Consider the following 19394-nt stretch of genomic DNA (forward strand, 5'->3'; position numbering starts at 1 on the left):
ATGCTTTACATCTGAAAGGAAAATAGACTTTCAGGAGACTCTCTCCTGTAATAACAAGCAACAGAATTTAGTTAAATGGAGAAACATTACAGAAATATCCCTGTAATCCAAAATTATCCATTCAATGCCCCCCAGCAACCCTAGACATAAAGCCCATTTTGTTACTACCCAAGCAGAACTTAAGTGATGACTAAAGAGCACCAACATAAACTCTTAAGTAGACAACAGAAAGTGAAATGTGGGTCAGTGGCCCTACCACATAGCATAATTAAATATTTAACAAGTTGAGAGTATTGGGTAACATTCCTCCTATCTGGCTGTAGCTCAGTGATACAGAAGGCTGAGGGATTAGCTATTAACCAGAGCTGCAAGGCATAAAGCCTTCAATCTTTAAACACCTTTTGTGAAGACTAGTAGAATCAGGGCTTCCTACTCTGAAAGGAGGGCTTATGAGTTCCCCAGTGGTAAAGAATCAAACATGCCTATATCCTTGGCACTCTATCATTGAAGTAATCTTCCCCCTCCACAAGGTCTGGTCTTCAGCACTCAAAGCTGAGCTTAAGGGAAGAAAGTGACATTGACTGAGTCAGCCACCATGGCAAGTTAGCAGGAACAATTTTATTTCTTCACAATCTGAATGACATCCTCATCCTCAAGTGTGTGATCTTTGCCAACTTTCTGCGGATTGTGTTTAACAGATGAACCCCAGACCAGCGCACTGAAGGGAAGAGAGAAAAATTAACTTACAAGGCCTGGAAGTGCCACGTAATACCCTGCTTACTGTGACAGGCAGGTGCTATTCTGTATACACAGAAGGTAGCTTTATAAAAAGTTACCTTTTGCCCATATACAAGTTCCTGCTCAAATGATCTTTGTCTCAACCCCAACTGAAGAATAGAATCAGCCACAGCTACCATTAAGCAAGCAAAGCAAAACAGCTCCTTGTACAGATAGGTAAAGTACCTATCATGCTGTGGATTACGATTATTTTCATGCTTTTAAACATATATAGTCCCAGAAGAGTATTTCACAAGCAAGCCAGAGACAGAATAGCAAAGAAACATTGCTTCGAACACTATGATTCGATGGTTAGATTTAGTGTTCCCTTTAATTTTTCCCACACGTGTGCAGAATGAATTGTTAAATGCACCAATATAGAGGTGCTGTGACACGCATCACCTTCATATTGGTACAAATAAAATTCATGGGGTGGGGTTTCAGAACTGGGGCAGAGGGTTGGGGGAGGTGAGGGAACCAGCTGGGGGTGCAGGCTCGGGGTGGGTCCAGGGATGAGGTGTTTGGGGTGCAGAAGAGTGCTCCAGGGCTACAGCAGGGGGAGAGAACTCCCCCACCTCTCTCTCTCTCCCTGCAGCAGCATCTTGGCTGTGCCGGAGAGGCGCCTCTCCCTGCCACAGCAGCTCTAGAAATGGGGCTGCGGGATAGGCACCTTCCCCCTCTCCACAGCAAGTCCAAGTCAGGGCTGAGTTGGGGCAGGGGGAAGGATCACCCCTATAGGCACCCACAGAGAAAAATTAGCAAGTGCTGCTCAGCAGCACCCACTGGCAGCCAAGCTTCTTCCACCTCCCCCGTGCCTCTCACCTGCCAGCAGCCCCACTGACCAACTCTTCCCCCCCCTCCTTCCCACCCACTGCAAACAGCTGTTTTGTGGCATGTAGGAAACTGGGGGTGGGGGAGGCAGGGAAGATGCAGGGTGGGAGGGGAAAAATATCAAGCACGTCCCAGCTAGAGGGGAAGTTGGCACCAGGTTCCAGATGGGTGGGTTCCCTGAATGCCTGCATGGCAGGGGGTGAAGAGGGTTACTGCATTTCTGGCATATGGTAACCGTCTTTTGCAGCCAATACTTACTACTTAAATTCTTTAATGAGATTTTTGTGAATCTTCATACAAAAATCCTCCACTGTGGTCCTGGAGTCAGGAAGCACCACAGGAGAAGTGTAGTCTGGTAACTGTCCTTTAGGTTTGGTGTAGCTGCAGTACAGAATGAGCAATCAGCCAATAACAAGCACTACCTCCCTCCCATCTTTCTTTTAACACAGCAGGGTCTCCACAACAGGGTCTTGTTTCCACACCACCCTAAAACACATCTTCAACAATTACTCTTGAGACTGTAGTGGGAGTCCTGTTTTTAAGTTATCCTTTCACAGCACCTCTTTTATCCTCCTACTAGGAAGTAAGGCAGGGGTGGGCAAACTTTTTGGCCTGAGGCCCACATTGGGATTGCGCAACTGGATGGAGGGCTGGGTAGGGAAGGCTGTGCCTCCCCAAACAGCCTGGCCCCTGCCCCCATCCATCCCCTCTCACTTCCCACCTCCTGACTGCCCCGCTCAGAACCCCGAACCCATCCAACCCGCCCTTGCTCCTTGTCCCGACTGCCCCCTTCCGGGACCCCCGTCCCCTATCCAACCCCCCTGTCTCCTGACTGCCCCCAACCCCTATCCACACCCCCTATCCAACCTCCCCTGCTCCCTGTCCCCTGACTGCCCTCCCGACCCCTATCCATATCCCCACTCTCTGACAGGCCCCCCGGGTCTCCCACTCCCAACCCTCCGTTCCCCATCCCTTGACCACCCCCCAGAACCTCCGCCCCATCCAACCACCCCCTCTCCTCACCCCTTTACCAGCAGCAGGAGCTCGCAGCCACGACACCTGGCCAGAGCCAACTGCACTCCCCACGCTGCCCAGTGGGAGCGGCAGGCCAGAGTGTGGCCTGCCCAGCGGCATGGCTGTGGGGGACAGGGGGGGAGGGGACGGGGACTAGGCTCCCCGGCCAGGAGCTCAGGGGCCAGGCAGGACGGTCCTGCAGGCCACCGTAGTTTGCCCATGTCTGAAGTAAGGCAACACAGATCCCAACGCTGAGGAAACAGCTCTCTTGTCTGTTATCCCAATCATACAGCAGACAAACTGCATGGCCTCTGATTTACATATCGAATAAAACAGATTTTTGATGACAATGTTCTGTACCTGCTTGCAAGAAGCCATTATACCTAGAATGGATGAATGAGGACTCCCAGCTAATCCTCTACCTAACTATGCAGAAAATCAGCAGCCATTAGAACTCACATTCGCACCAGCCTCAGGTAGTCCCAGATTCTCTCCAACAGATCATCAAAATTCCAGCGGTGGTGAGCAGAGATTGGTACACAGTGTGGCACCTTGTAAATGATATCCAGTTCTTCAATGGATATCTGGTCAATTTTATTCAGCACATAAATACATGGGATATAAACTCTGCAAAGAGAAAACAGGGTGATATGAGGATGTCAGCAACACCCAAAATTACTTCCTTCTACTCTCATAAGAAAAACCACCTGAGAGTGGGTATGAAACAAGGACTAGTGAAACTGCATCAATATCTTGGCTTATATTGGAAATAGACTTTGTAGGATAGCATTTAAATGTAGGCATGCTAATCACACAGCAGGATTTCCATGCCCTGACACAGTACCTGTTTCCTTCAACAACGTCGATTAGGTCATCAGCAGTAGCATCGCTGCGCAGTGTGACATCAGCATTGTGAATTTTGTACTCTGCTAAGATGCTCTTCACTGTTTCAGCATCTAGCTCACTCTGGGGGCACTGTATACACAGACACAATGTTAGATAGGGAATGGAGGAATTTACATTCAATCAGCTATTACACTTACTGATGCTAGCACCTAGCACAAACTGCATTCTGACCAGAAAGAATTAATAGATTGCACATCACTGGAGTGGATGCTTTTGGCATAGATGGCTTGGGTACAGTGCAGAGGAACCTCAATTCATGGCATTATCTTATTGATCCCACTTATCCCACTAATGGCTGTAGTAAGAAGTTTTCAGAAGCAGCACTTCCATTCACGTAGTTATGACAAGTACTGCCTCCAGGTCACTGCTGCAAGAACCAGCACCCCAGATGCAGAAGGAAGACCCTTTCCTAATCATAGAACCAGTGCTTCCAGATTATCTGTTCATGGCAAAAGCATCTTCCTAGAATCAAGCAGCTTTCTGAATCCCTCATCATAACAGCCTGTTGCAATTTCCATACTTACAGTAGCTGTGAGGTTGATGCCACCTTTATCTTTCTTCTTATAACCAATGTTGGGGGGCTTGCTGTTCAGCCGTATTCCAAAGCCCTCCAGTTCATTCTCAATTATCTTTTTGTGTCCCAGTGGTTTCAGTACATCCAGAACAATCAGAATTAGGTTACAGGTTCGAGCAACTGAGGATCAGAAAATAAAGTTCCTCAAATGGTAAATTCACACACGCTTTCAAAAGCACAGTACCGCTAGAAAAACAAAAAAAATCCATCAAAGTTGGTGACAAGATGAGATACCATCAGTGGGCTGAACCCTACCTATGTTGGTAGGGACTGCAATTTAGTTACCATCTGAATTATGTTCAGAGGTCTACAAGAGCTAAATGTCTAGTCTCAGTCTATTTCCTTATGTTTACATCACATAAAATGTCAAAGTCTCTGAACTATAAGGTTAAGGTCAAAAGGGACCACTAGATCATCTAGTCCGAACTTAAACCTACCTAGTTAATACCCTGGATAGCAAACAGAGGCCAATGATTGAATGGCCCTGGAGAATTAAATTATCTTTTTACCTCTAGAAGTAATAATTGAAATCAGCTGGGGAAGCAATGTGGGGAGCATTTACTCCCACTATCCGAGCTGTACTTCTAGTTTAATAGAGGACTTCAATCTTCAGTGTCACTAAACTTACATGTTAGGTGAGCAATAAGTTATTTCATGGCTGAAATTAAGATGAGGCATGTGTCATCTGATGAAGTCAGTAAAACCCATGGGAACCAATAAGGAATAAAGTCATGTCACATTTTTAAAGCATCACTATATTTTCTCGGCCTATAATCTATTTGGTTTTTCGCTACCAGTTTAAGTGTTTATCAAATAATGTCACCTAATGCAGATGTTAGATTCTTTAGGTCAGAGTCTAAGTGGCTGAAATAATCCTGATGTCTATGTTTTGATACCACAATAATAGACATAGGAAACAAGTGTGTGAGAAATATTAAAAACGGCTTTGTTTAATGTGAAATTGTGTCTGCCTCTGAAACATTAGTGTACTTCAGGGCAGAAGCCATAATGACACAAAGAACATCTCAGCACTAGGAATAGCCCAAGCTTCAGGCAATCTAGTCATGCAAGTGGAAAATAACTACACCTCCACTGTCTACAAATTAAATAACTCCATCATAAAAGAAACCAATGCTTCCACGGCATTAGAAATACTGACAGCACATATCAGGATTTCCAGGGTCCAGAAAGCAATCGCAGACCCAAACAACAACCACTCTGAAACCTGGCCTTTCCACCAGCACGAAAGATAATGGCTAAATTGGCAATTGTTTTAGGGCTGGAGGAAGCAGTCACTCACCTGCAATGACCTGCCGGCCTCTGCCTTTCCCATCTTTAGCTCCCTCAATAATTCCTGGGAGATCAAGAAGCTGTGTGTTTAGAAGAGAGGAAGGAAATCCATTATGTACAGAATGCCTCCCTTCCCACAAAGGAACAAAGACCTCCTCCCACTTCTAATATTTACTGAATCTATTGGCGATCTGAATAAACGATAATAGACAATTATTTCCCCTTTGACTACTACACATAGCTTTCATAGATTCCAAGACCAAAAGAAACTGTTGAGATCACCTAGTCTGACCTCCTGTGTAACACAGGCCCCATATTAATCCCTAGAGCATAGCTTTTAGAAAAAACATCCAGTCTTGATTTAAAAATTGTCAGTGATGGAGAATCCACCACAACCCTTGGTAAACTGTTCCAATGGTTAATTACTCTCACTGTTAAAAATTTACACCTTATTTCCAGTCTGAATTTGTCTAGCTTCAACTTCCAGCCATTGGATCGTGTTATGTCTTTCTCTGATAGAATAAAGAGCCCATTATCAAAAATTTGTTCCCCAAGTAGATACTTATACACTGTCACCCCTTAACCTTCTCTTTGCTAAACTACATAGATTGAGCTCCTTGAGTCTATCACTACACAGAATGTTTTTTAATCCTTTATTCATTCTCATAGCTCTTCTCTGAGCCCTCTACAATTTATCAACATCTTTGTTGAATTGTGGACACCAGAAATGGATGCAATGTTGTAGCAGCAGTCACACCAGGGCCAAACAAAGAGGTAAAAGAACCTCTATACTCCTACTTGAGATTTCCCATTTGTTCATCCAAGGATCACATTAGCCCTTTTGGCCACAGCTTCGCACTGAGAGCTCGTATTCAGCTGATTATCCAAGACAACACCCAAAACTTTTATTCCCTTTCTGTATTGGTGGAATGAAACATGGTGATTTGTGTTATATGAAATGAAGAAGAACTTCCCTGTTGTAGGACTTTCCCTCCAACGCACAGTGAGAAGTACTGACAACGGTTTAAAGTTAAAACTCAATAAAAGGTTTTTAGACGTGTCTTCTCAAAACATTCCCACATACTACTTTACCTCTAACTTATTAACAGCAGATTAGATGGCTCAGCTACAGCCAGGGCCAAGCTATATATCCCACCTTGTGAGCAAAATGTTCTCACCTGTATCTTTGCTCCTTTGTATCTAATGACTCCAGGCACAGTAGTCAGTGTGGTGAACTCATATGCTGCCACTTCAGAATACACACCAGCAAGGTTACTCAGCAGAGTAGATTTCCCCACTGAGGGGAAACCCACAAACCCAATTCGGGCATCACCAGTCTTTGCAACATCAAAACCTACGATATAAAAAAAATTAACAAGAAAGTTCAAAGGTCCTCTGATTTTGGAGAGGAGACCCATTAATATGACATATACTTTCCAACGAGAGGAAGTGTAGTCCATGTAGCTTTACTATGGAGGCACAGCCTACAGGCTACTCAGGTGAATATGGAGTATTGATTATGAGAAATGTACCTAACATGGACTACACTTTCACATTTAAAAATTAAGGCTACTGCAAGGTGCTCCATTAATAGCCACTCTCAGGTTTCTGCTAATGCACCCATTTCACTAAATCCTAAATAAATCTACATACCAAATACCTAGAGATTAAAGCAATTTCTTTCTGAGGCTCTGTATCTAACAAAGGAGAAAAAAAGCGTGGTTCCTCACTGTAGCTGTCACCACTATTCTGTATGTATAACTATCTTCTTTCTGTGTGTTCCATTCTATGAAGTGGGCTGTAGCCCACGAAAGTTTATGCTCAAATAAATTTGTTAGTCTCTAAGGTGCCACAAGTACTCCTGTTCTTTTTGCGGATACAGACTAACACGGCTGCTACTCTGAAACCTGTATTGAGACTATCCCCTCCCCCCCACACACACTTTGCAGCAGCACCACACTACAATTTTAGTAGCTAGCTAGAGTGGATCCAGTGAGTCTCTCCCCCAGCAACGGAGAGCCTCCCAGTTGCTGTGTAGACATACCCTAGGACAGGGGTTGGCAACCTTTCAGAAGTACTGTGCCGAGTCTTCATTTATTCATTCTGATTTAAGGTTTCACGTGCTAGTAATACAGACTTACAGAAAGAGACCTTCTAAAAACGTTAAAATGTAATAGAAAACTAAACTGTTGTTGTATGTAAAGTTGTCAAGACTGTATCCCCACTTTGAACTTTAGGGTACAACGTGGGGGCCTGCATGAAGACTTCTAAGCTTAACTACCAGCTTAGCTCTGGTCCGCTGCCACCATCTCAAGCTAATTCCCTTCCCTGGGGAGCCTTGAGAAACCTTTCACCAATTCCCTGGTGAATACAGATCCAAACCCCTTGGATCTTAAAACAAGGAGAAATTAACCATTCCCCTCCTTCCTCCCACCAATTCCCTGGTGAATACAGATCCAACCCCCTTGATCTAAAAACAAGGAAAAATCAATCAGGTTCTTAAAAAGAAGGCTTTTAATTAAAGAAAAAGGTAAAAATCATCTCTGTAAGATCAGTATGGAAAATAACTTTACAGGGTAATCAAAACGTAAAGAGCTCAGAGGACTCCCCTCTAGTCTTAGGTTCAAAGTACAGCAAACAAAGATAAACACTCTAGTAAAAGGTACATTTACAAGTTGAGAAAACAAAGTAAAACTAAGACGCCTTGCCTGGCTATTTACTTACAAGTTTGAAATAGGAGAGACTTGTTTAGAAAGATGTGGAGAACCTGGATTGATGTCTGGTCCCTCTCAGTCCCAAGAGCGAACAAACTCCCAGACAAAGAGCACAAACAAAAGCCTCTCCCCCTCCCCACCCCCCCAAGATTTGAAAGTATCTTGTCCCCTTATTGGTCCTTTGGGTCAGATGCCAGCCAGGTTACCTGAGCTTCTTAACCCTTTACAGGGAAAAGGATTTTGGAGTCTCCGGCCAGGAGGGATTTTATAGTACTGTACACAGGACAGCTGTTACCCTTCCCTTTATAGTTATGACAAAAGTAAATAAGGTTTTTAAAATGTTTAAGAAGTTTTATTTAAAAATAAATTAAAGTGCAGAGCCCCCTGGAGCGGTGGCCAGGACCCGGGCAGTGTGAGTGCCACTGAAAATCAGCTTGCGTGCCATAGGTTGCCTACCCCTGCCCTAGGGGAAAGTTAGGGCATCCAAAGGTCAACAGACACCCCTTTCCTTCAGCTACCACCACACACTGCCCCTGGAAACGGGAAGTGACATCTCTGGCGAGGTGCGCTAGTGCAGTGCTCCCGAGGGGCTACCCACCTTCTCCGGGGCCGCCGCCGCCGCCTCCTTTCGGGGTGATGAGCTCCCGTCGCAGTTTGGCCAGGCGAGCCTTCAGCAGCCCCAGGTGGTGCGCCGTTGCCTTGTTCTTCTGCGTCCGGGCCATCTGCACAAGGTCACAGCGCAACGCTACTGACCCACCGGGCGGGCAGCCAGGGGGTCGCAAGGGCTCGGGTGGCCCGGCCGCGCGGCACCTTCTGCCCGGGGAGCCCCCAGGCGCCCGAGTAGGCCGGAGAACCCAGGAGCCCTGATCCCCCATCAGCAGCCTGCGGGGCCGTCACCCCGGCGCGGAGCCTGGCCGCGCGGGGAGCGCCATGGCCGCCGCACAGCCGCCTGGGGCCGGGAAGGGACAGCAGCCGGGCGCAGCGCCCCGCAGGCCGGGGGACCCACAACTGGCCTGGCCTGGCCAGCAGCCTCCAGCCGCCCCCCTCCGAGCCGGCAGCTCGGCTCTCCCGCCCAGCCCGTCAGCGGGGGCCCTCCCGGGGGGGGGTACCTCAGCCTCTATCTCCGCGATCTTGGCCAATGTCCCGCTCATGTTGGCGACGATCCCCGCCCGCTCGGCGACCAGCTACACCGACCCCGCGCCTCAGACCCAGCACTGCGCAGGCGCAAAGCTTCGCGGGAGTCTAGCAGCACTCGCGAGATGCTACCGACTTCCCACTACATGCCACAGATAGCCCCGCCCACTCACGAGCCAAGGCCACGCCCAAAGACCCACCCACTCTGGCACGTAACTCCGCCTCTCCCCAAAGCCACCACCTCCAGAAGAGAGCCCCGCCCGCACACGAAACTGCGCCCTAACCCCGCCCCCTCAGAAAACTCCGCCTCTCCAGCCCCAGGAGGACGAGCCTCAATGTCACAGAGCTAGTGGATCTGCGGCCTGAGCGCCATAGCGTGGTCAGAGTGGGCCACACCGGAGATACCCCACCTGTTCCCCAACCTCCTACTAGGTGCCTTTGCTTGGCAACCTGCACGGGGAGGGGGGAATGGAAACAAGCCAGGCAAAGAGCAGCTCTAGTTGCTTCAGAGATATTAAGAGAAAATAAAACAGGTTCAAGGGTTTCCTCTTCCGCACCAACTAGGCATGGCTGGAAAGAGGCTGGGGAATCGCGGTTGCCCATTGCAAGGCAGCTGATGCACCAGGGACTTCCCAGTGTAACTAAAAGCATAGGCCACTACAGCTTGAGCTAAAACTCTAGCTGATGAGACTAACAACTGCAATCAGGAGTCAAGTGCCAGAAAATTATGAGTCGGTGGGAAAACATACTCCTATTTCTATTATGGCTGTTGTTTGCATTACCAGAGTACCTAGGGACCCTAGTCGTAGACTGGGACCCCACTCTTAGTTCTTCCTCCAGCTGCAATTCCAAGGCAGTAAAACTGACAATTTGTATGAGGGAGATTTTAAATGTCTCACTGAAGCACACAGCAAAATCTTTCTTCATAAAAAGATAATGGTTTTAAAACTACAAAAGGAAGACATCTCCCTCCATATGAGCGACATAGTGGATCTGTAAATCTTACCAGTAAACAAAAAGGTGGAGCAGTACAGGCTCTCTGGGCCCTAAAAAAGGCCTTCTTGGCTGTATAACCTCCCCAGTTTGCCAAATAAAGCAAAGCAAATTCTCCATGGAGAAAGGGAGCTTGGATCCTGAGAAATCCCCTTCAGAGTTCAAGGTAAGAGGGCAGGGCAGCTGCAGCTAATATGTATATAAAACAGATCAGGTTGGGTAAATAGTGGCTGCTTGGTGGAAGGAAAAGTTACTAGCCCTTGAAAGGGAAGCTCCTAACTATAGATACTTGTTTAATTTATTGTGTATTGAAAATTTAGTTTCTTAAGCAGTCCAAGGAACTGAGGGCTTTACAGAGAGGGGTTATACTAGCTCTTAAAATAAATCTAAAGTACTACCTAAAAGAGGATTTCCACCCACTTCTTGCCTAATAAGTATGTTCTGTGGTTCTTGTGGAGAGGCCTGTGGGACTCTGATATACCACGAGGACTTAGTGCTACACAAAAACACAATCCAAACCTTGGGGTGTCTCCCCACAACTCTGATCACGATACCTCCTGTCCTGTTTAAAAAAAAAAGTTAATAACCATCCTGAAAACATAATTACTGAGATTAACATAACAACCAACCCTCAGGAACAAAGAATTCCTAGTTCCATTATTGGTGTAAAACATACATGTGTAGGTGCTTGTCCAGTTGGTTCTAAACTGAAGTGCATATATTGTATCTGGCTAAAAACTCACCCCTTCCTAGATTTTGGTTTAATTAACAAAGATACTAACAATAGATCTCTGATTAAGCTTGTTCCTCAGGCTTAGTTGTTCCTAGGGTTCCTACCTCAAAACTGCTTAGCCCAGATCCTCAGAAAGTCTCTCATCTCTCTTCTGTCCAGGGGAAATAAGGAGCTACCTGCCTCTGAGCTGGCAGAACCCTCCTAAGCCTTTCCCAACAAGATCAACATCTCCTAACAGTAACAGAGCATGGTGTTTCAGGCAAGCACCACCAACCTACAACTTAATCTTTTACAGTGCAGCAAGGCTTATTCAAAGCCTGACTGATAAAGGGTTATACATGGAGTAATATCTGTTCTCTTTAGTGTGAAGCCCCCCTAATTTGAATAATTAAATCCAAAGAAGTTACTGGAAGACTGTGTGACATGTGGAAATGGACAGGTGTAAGAATGGCAGTTAGATGATGGGACATCTCAGAAAGTGATTGTTTGAGAAGTAAATAGTTGGGAATGGACAACTGGAGGCACAGTTGGTATTAGGCCCTTGAGCATGATTGCTAGAACTGGCCAACTGGAACAGAGCAGTCAAAAATTCAGAGAATGCTATTAGAGCACAGAGACAACAGAAGGGGGCTTTTGAAAAGGTGAGAGATTGGGAACAGGCAGGGTGGAATGTTAACAGAAAGCTGGATATAGTAACGGGAGCACATTATTATGGGTGTGAGGAAAGAAAAAGGGAGAGAAGAAACCAATAGAACCTGGGAGAAAATGAGGAAAGAAAGCGTCAGAAAGACACTGAAAAATCCACCTGAAAGTCTGACTGAGCTCCATATTATCTCCCTGCACTGAGGATCTGAGTTGCTGCTTTACCTGCCTCTCTTCTTCTTTTCTTTTTTTAATAGAAAAACAAAAAAAATTTTAACTGAGAAAATTCTGTTCCCTAAGCCAGATAGTTTTGATTAATGTAAATGGGTTCAGAGTGATTTGAGTACCCCACTACTGAGGTAATTATGTAACATGATCAACCTCTCAACTCACCCAGTGCCTAAACATGGGACACAATTAGGGATGAAGACCCAAAATGGGAGCCAAAACATAAATAAGTATCTTTAAGATGAGTAGAAATCAGACAGTGTAAATAAACTGTCCAAAACTGTTGTTTGCAGTGTTTTTGTAGCGCTGTTGGTCCCAGGATACGAAAGAGACAAGATGAGGGATAACTTTTACTGGACCAGCTTCAGTTGGTGTAAGGGAAAGCTTTTGAGCTCCACAGAGTTGTTCTTCAGCTCTAAAGAGGTAACCAGAGTTCAAAACTAAATACAAGGTGGGACAGATTGAACCCCTTATGCTTAACAATGTCTCTTCCACACACAGAAGTTGGTCCAATAAAATATATTACCTCGCCAACCTTGTCTCTCTCGTTGTGTAAAATCTCAACTTATCTAATCAAACTTTATCAATAATATAAGATAATGAAAGCAAGATATCACAAGATGGTGTAGGTGGGGAGCAAATTTGTATCTGAAATAACAGATGTCCCTCTATCAAACAGCTTACAGGTATTACACGGTGTGGTTTCAGTCATGACTGCTAGAATAAGAAACTGCAAGACATATAACCACATGATCAGGCACACCACCACAGCCCATTAGGGTCATGAAAGAAAAAAATCGGAGCTGGAATTTAGCTGGAATCTGTTTTCTCTTCTCAACTCTACCATTCACTCTCTGTGTGATTTTTTGGGCAAGTCACTTCCCCTATCTGTGCCTCAGTTTCACTTGCTGTACAACAAGAATAATGCTTATTTGCCCTACAGCAGTATTGAGACTTAATTCATGAATGCCTGTATGGGACTTTAGATCCTCAGATGTAAGATATTCAGATACCACAGCAATGATTAAGATAGCATACATAGGTGATATGTATTATATGCACACAAGTTTTACCAAATCTCCTATTCTAAACAACCTTATTCTTAACAGGCCAGAGCCCAAGGTCATTACTCAGGTAAAACTTTTACAGAAGCCAATTGAAATTTTTGAGTAAATTAAGTAAGGATCTTAGGATTTAGGGTGACTGGTGTAAAATGCAATGATGATTGTATGATTATAAAAGTAATAATCATGTCAATGTCTGTAGTCTCTGCCTTATTTATAGTCAATGCAAAACTTATTTTTAAAGGAGCATTTTTTGTTAACTAATTTCTTCAGGTATATGACTGTTTTCTATAACCATAAAGGCAAACCCTTAATGAAAAAGTAGTTTATTCACAGTGCTGAAAAATACTCCCTTTAACACAAGGACCACTCTGGAAGCTCACAATGCAGTGTTACACGGTTCTGTAGTGAACCTAACAACTTAAGTAAGTCCTGAGGCACAAGGCCAAAAGTTGTCAGCCTGCTCAGCACCATAAGAAATGAAGGTGTGCCACTGTAGTTACACACACTGTCACGTCTCTTATTGAGTCTAATCCTTCATGCCAATTACACTCAGTTAATTATTGATACATTTTCCTACTCAGAAGAGCAGATAATCTTCATGTCTTGACTAGTTAATCTGTAAATGTCAGACATTAAGCACTGTTGCCTACTTAAATTACTATCTAACACATTTTATGAAATGGAGAAGATCTATCTAGAGGCAGCTTGTCTGCCCAGGGATGCCCAATTCTTGATGTGTTCAGCAGTTAGACACTGGATTTGTTTTTGACTGGAACACCCAGTCGAAAAGGGATCCCGGTGACCAGGCCGTTGACTGTCCGGTTGGCGGCACCGTGTAAAGGAGCTGGCAGGCTCTCTGATAGCCTCCACGCCGCGTGGTTCCCAGGATGCAGCCAGCATGTTCCACTTCCAGATTCTATGCGTAGGGGCAGCCAGTGGGCTCCGCACGCTACCCCCGCCCCAAGCGCTGCACTCACAGCTCCTATTGGCCAGGAACTGCAGCCAGTGGAGGCTGCATGGGCAGCACCTGCAGAGGGGGCAGCACGCAGAGCCACCTGGCCGCACAGGAGCCGAAGTGGGGCCATGCTGCTGCTTCCGGGAGCTGCTTGAGGTAAGTTCCGCCCGCAGACTGCCCCCCTCCTGAACCCCCACCCCAACCCTGATCCCCCTCCCACCCTCTGAACCCCTCAGCCCCAGCCCCACCCCAGAGTCTGCACCCCCAGCTGGAGCTCTCAAACCCTGCCTGCATCCCAACCTCTCAGCCCCAGCCCAGAGCCCCCTCCCACCCTCCGAACCCCTCGATCCCAACCCGGAGCACCCTCCTGCATCCCAAAGTCCTCATCCCCAGACCCACCCTGGAGCCTGAACCCCCAGCCGGAGCCTTCACTCCCCCAGCAGGCCCCAGCCCTGATTCCCCTCCTACCCTCCAAACCCCTCAGTCCCAGCCCGGAGCACCCTCCTACACTCCAAACCCCTCAGTCCCAGCCCGGAGCACCCTCCTACACTCCAAACCCCTCATCTCCAGCCCCACATCAGAGCTCGTACCCCCAGCTGGAGCCCTCACCCCCTCCACACCCCAACCCCCTGCCCCAGCCCGGAGCCCCCTCCCGCACCCTGAACCTAGGGTGACCAGATGTCCCAATTTTANTCCGCATGCTGCCCCTGCCCACAGGCACCTTGGCCAATGGGAGCTGCAAAGTCAGCACTTGGGCCGGGGACTGTGCGCGGAGACCCCCCTGCTCCCTTCAACCCCGTGCTGGCCGCTTCTGGGAGCGGCGCGGACCCAGGGTCCCGGCTCCTCCCCATCAGCGCCGCCCCAGTATGAAGAAGGTGCTGGGAGAGAGGGGGAGGAGTTGATCAGTGGGGCCCGCGGACCCCCTGGAGTACCCTCGGGGACCCCCAGGGGTCCGCCGACCCCAGTTTGAGAAACACTGCTATAAGAAACGTCTATAAGCACCAACATGACTATACATCACTAAAACACATGTCCCCAGCAATCTACCTGTCACACATTCACATTAATTTCTGGATACAAAATAAGTAAAATTAAGATTGACAATAAGAAGACACCCACCATTAAGAATACAGTAAAACAAAGTTCTAGGAATAATCATGTACATCCAAATACCCTCTTTTCAACAAAAATATCAAGTTTTTCAAACTTCTTTAAGAAAGACCTAATCAGACAATTATTCCTTCCCTTTACCTTAGGAAGCATAATAGGACTGATAAAAATAAGAATGGAAAACATTAATTTTATTCCATATAGTCCAAATTCTCTGGAATCCAGATAATGTATATCTAGTGATTAGAACCAATTTTTCTGTATTACAGTAGCATCTAGAGACCCTACCAAGAAGCAGGGAAGGAAGGAACCAAATTGCAGAGAAGTGTATAGAGATTAATAAGGAGAATAAAATTAGCCAGCTAAGAAACATGTGCAGTGAAAGCAAGGGCAGGGGTAAATGGAAGATATGGGAAAGAGCAAAAGTAGACAAGCAATTAACATTTTTCAAAAGAACTTTTACCACATTAAAGACAACTAAAATACCTACATATACTCCCAGTTACTTTTCCATAATAATGGCCGTACTGGGTCAGACCAAAGGTCCATCTAGCTCAGTATCACATCTTCCAACAGTGGCCAATATCAGGTGCTTTAGAGGGAATGAACAGAACAGGTAATCCATGTAAGCAATTGCTAAAGTTGTCTCAGAAATGTTATGCCCTCTTGAATAGGAAGAGCTGTTCACATGTTTGTGAATAGAAGGGCTGGTGTACCCCAACCACCATTAAGATGTGATCCATAGAAGAACCATAGAATATCAGGGTTGGAAGGGACCTCAGGAGATCATTTATCCAACCCCTGCTCAAAGCAGGACCAATCCCCAGACAGATTTTACCACAGTTCTCTAAGTAGCCCCCTCAAGGATTGAACTCATAACCCTGGGTTTAGTAGGCCAATGCTCAAACCACTGAGCTATCCCTCCCCACATACCACAGAATTTGAGAACCCTTGCTCTTTGGATCAGCATTCCCATGGGATGCCTCCCTGTCAAAAAATAATGAAATCAGGGTAACTTGTAAAACTAAGTTGTTAGGGGCCAAGGATTCTCTTAGTTCTGTTTGTACAGTTCCTAGCACTGGGGTCCTGGTGCCACAGTAATACAAATAAAGTGACAATCAGCCTAATAAGTAGGGCCCTACCAAATTCATGGGCCATTTTGGTCAATTTCATGGTCATAGGATTTTAAAAAATCGTAAATTTCATTATTTCACCTATTTAAATCTGAAATTTCAGTGTTGTAATTGTAGGGGTCCTGACCCAAAAAGGAGTTGTGGAAGGGAGGCAAAGTTATTGTAGGTGGGGTTGCAGTACTGCTACCCTTACTTCTGCGCTGCTACTGATGGCTGTGCTGTCTTCAGAGCTGGGCAGCTGGAGCAGAGCCACCGCCAGCAGCAGCGCAGAAGGATGGCATGGCATGGTATGGCCACCCTTACTTCTGTGCTGTTGCTGGTGGGGCGCTGCCTTCAGAGCTGGGCATCCGGCTAACAGCCGCCGCTCTCTGGCTGCCCAGCTCTGACGGCAGCGCAGAAGTAAGGATGGCCATACTGCAACCCCCCTAAAATAACCTTGCAACCCCCTTGCATCTCCCTTTTGGGTCAGGACCCCCAATTTGAGAAACGCTGGTCTCCCCCATTAAATCTGTATAGTAGAGGGTAAAAGCACACAAAAGACCAGATTTCACGGGGGGAGATCAGACTTCACGGTCTGTGATGTGTTTTTCATGGCCCTGAATTTGGTAGGGCCCTACTAATAAGTAATGAATGCTGAATTCATTGCCCATTACAACAGTGGTATTTGACAGGAGTTAAATTTCACTGAAAACTCAGGTAAGTTATTATTAGTTCCTAAAACTGAAAATATGTCACCATATAGTATATTAAATATTTACTATATAATTCTGTGAAACAGAATTAAAAAGTAAACAAGTCATATGACTACTCATTATTATACATTACTCAATTGTCTGTGAGGGATTACTTAGCTAACATGTTGTAATCCATGTGGAACAATGTCCAACTAACTAGTTTAAAGGTTGTCATAACTGAACCAACCCCACAGGGTGCAGAGCATCCTCGAAAGCCATGAGAGTTGAGGATGCTCAACTCTTTGAAAGGATTAAGCCCTTAGTTACCCAGCAGGACGCAATTCTACTCACTTTATTTATATTAGTGGGTCCCATTGATTTTAAGGGGTATACCTGTGTGAGTAAAGTGACCAGGAACTGGGCCATTGTGACGTGCTGTGTACAGTACATCCATGTACTAAGACTATGTTTATTATTAACAAGCTAATAAAACTCCTCTGTGCTACTATTCAAATAAAGGATATAGTGCTTGAGTGGGGACCGGGCACCTGAAGAGAAAAAATCATCAAAAAAGATGTGGGGAGTGGGGACAACACAGGAGCAGGAAGAGAGCAACAGAGAAAAGTTGGATAAAGTGGATGAGAAGAATTTTTTCTGCTGACAAAAAGATATTGAACACAAATAAATAACATAATTGAGAGAGAGATATTTAGAGAGAACATGACAGAGAAAGAAAATGGATTGAGAGATCAACCTGGAAAAGCAAATGAACTCCCTGCACTGAAGGTGGGTGTGAACCCTTTAAATATAAAACTAGTTATTTGTACTCCAGTTAGTACATTATCAAAAAGCCAGTAATTTGCTGGTTCTGATGAGGGTAAATAAGTTACAGGGTAATAATACTTCTAATAAGGTACTTACATGATTTGGTGTGGGGAGGTAGATTGCAGCCACCACTTAAAGAATAAAGAACTCAGTCTTCCAAGTCTCAGGCCAATCGTGCACAACTTGTCTTAAATATAAATTTTAATAAATTTAGTTAAATTCTATCAAACATGCCTTATTCAACAGCTAATTTGATACCCAGCAATCTAATAGTACATATCACATCTTAAATGAGGTAGCCTGAAATATATTTAACCTTCCAATGTTGATACTATAAATCTGTCATGTCCAGACACTGTAGTCTCACATTAACTCTTATAAATATTAAACATATATAGAAAGCAATGTAAATGGGTCAAGTATCTATTCTACTGTGAATGGCTAATCCTTTTTAGTAAAAGTATATTTCTCTAATAAATATTAAGTGCAAAGCTAACAAAAACAAGTAATATATGGAGCATTTGTTAACTGATTTAAGTATCAACCATCTATACATAGCAATATTCCTCTCTCCCCCCTCCCTTCTCCCTGTGAATCTTCAGTCTCTGGGCTTATTCTGGTTTAAACAGCAAGAAAGCAGCTTTGTGGGTGATACACCTTTAATAAAGGGAATCAAATATTGGATTCAGAAAGCTCCAAGACAGTTGGGAAATGGCAGTTGATCAGATGGATGATTGGATTGGGGGACTATAAACTAGGGAGGGGAGGGTTGATGGCTTATGATTGTGTATGTTTGGGACAGAACAAGCTTGGGATAAAGTTGACTTGAGTAGCAATTAAGTGATCACAATTAAATAGAGATAGAACATGTATGTATTTTAAATCCATATTAGCATTAAGAATAAACTGCTTTACATTTTACATTAGGGTATTTATGAGTGGTGCTTTAACAGCTGGAGAGACCATAAATATATAAAGGCCAAGGTATTAAGAGTGATAGGATGAAAATAAAATAGATTAGATCCCAGCCTTAACACTGCAAGAGTAACCTCTATCATGTAAAAGAGGTGAAGATGCCAGTTAAATTGCTGTGCTGCTCTTGGGACTGCAGTAGTCTGCAGGTGATGATCTTTAATAGGCACGATACATTAATTAGAATATGAGTATGAAGAATGCTAATCCAATGCACTATTTAATGGAAAGAATGGCTGGCTTCACTTTCCACAAATAACAACACTTTGGAGTTGAATATTTAACTTTCCGTACAAATAGCGGGAAGCATGTTTTGGGTGATGCCCCTTTGCCGAAAGAGACAGAATGTTGGAACCAGAAGGTTCCATGGGGGTTGGAGAAAGGTCTTCTGAAGAAAGTGGAGTGTCGGCAGCAGGAATTCAGCTCCCCTCCCCCTTGAGGAGGAGAGACAAAGAAAAGGCAGGGGGGACCGTAATAGGAAGCCGGGTGAGAAGAACTATGTCAGGGAATATGGAGTTGAATAAAGCAAAAAGCAAAATAAACCAACCGAGGAAAAGACACAGAACTGACTAAAACTCACCAGAAAAGAGAAGAGAGTTCCTGATGATCTCTTTGCACTATGTATGTGAAGCCTGTGAATTGTTGCCTGACATGTATGCTTAAATACAAATATTTTTTCCTCACTATATTGAGTACTCTTGTTTCTGTGACAGGCAAACAGATCTGGAGAACAATACTACTAGCATGTAGTATCTATGCAACTTGTGAGTATTTAAAGTGGATTTGTGACAGTTGCAATCCAAATAGTCAGATCACCTAGCT

At 45.0% G+C, this 19394-nt stretch overlaps 1 protein-coding gene across 2 annotated transcripts; it reads right to left on the minus strand.

Moving 5' to 3' along the window:
* Nucleotides 1–598: 598 nt before the first annotated feature.
* DRG1 (developmentally regulated GTP binding protein 1) lies at nucleotides 599–17787 on the minus strand. Of its 2 annotated transcripts, none has more exons than XM_034790774.1 (9): nucleotides 17697–17787; nucleotides 8705–8828; nucleotides 6571–6746; nucleotides 5403–5472; nucleotides 4053–4222; nucleotides 3467–3597; nucleotides 3082–3249; nucleotides 1867–1989; nucleotides 599–718 (listed from the first exon to the last, which is right to left on the minus strand). In XM_034790774.1, the coding sequence occupies exons 2-9, from the start codon at nucleotides 8826–8828 to the stop codon at nucleotides 619–621; spliced, it is 1062 nt and encodes a 353-aa protein (XP_034646665.1). In that variant the 5' UTR covers nucleotides 17697–17787; the 3' UTR covers nucleotides 599–618. The 2 variants fall into 2 exon arrangements, with proteins under 2 accessions (XP_034646665.1, XP_034646664.1); XM_034790773.1 differs by lacking the exon at nucleotides 17697–17787 and adding an exon at nucleotides 9216–9371.
* Between the last annotated feature and the right edge of the window lie 1607 nt (nucleotides 17788–19394).

Source organism: Trachemys scripta, chromosome 15 (genome assembly GCF_013100865.1).
Source record: "Trachemys scripta elegans isolate TJP31775 chromosome 15, CAS_Tse_1.0, whole genome shotgun sequence".
NCBI lineage: Eukaryota > Metazoa > Chordata > Testudines > Emydidae > Trachemys > Trachemys scripta.

Coding starts and splice junctions, on each gene's coding strand:
- DRG1 (XM_034790773.1), bottom strand. CDS start 9,257: ATGAGCGGGACATTGGCCAAGATCGCGGAGATAGAGGCTGAG. Junction 3,598..4,052: donor GCATCAACCTCACAGCTACT/GTAAGTATGGAA, acceptor CTGTGTATACAG/TGCCCCCAGAGTGAGCTAGA. Junction 1,990..3,081: donor TACCTGAGGCTGGTGCGAAT/GTGAGTTCTAAT, acceptor TCTGTACTGCAG/CTACACCAAACCTAAAGGAC.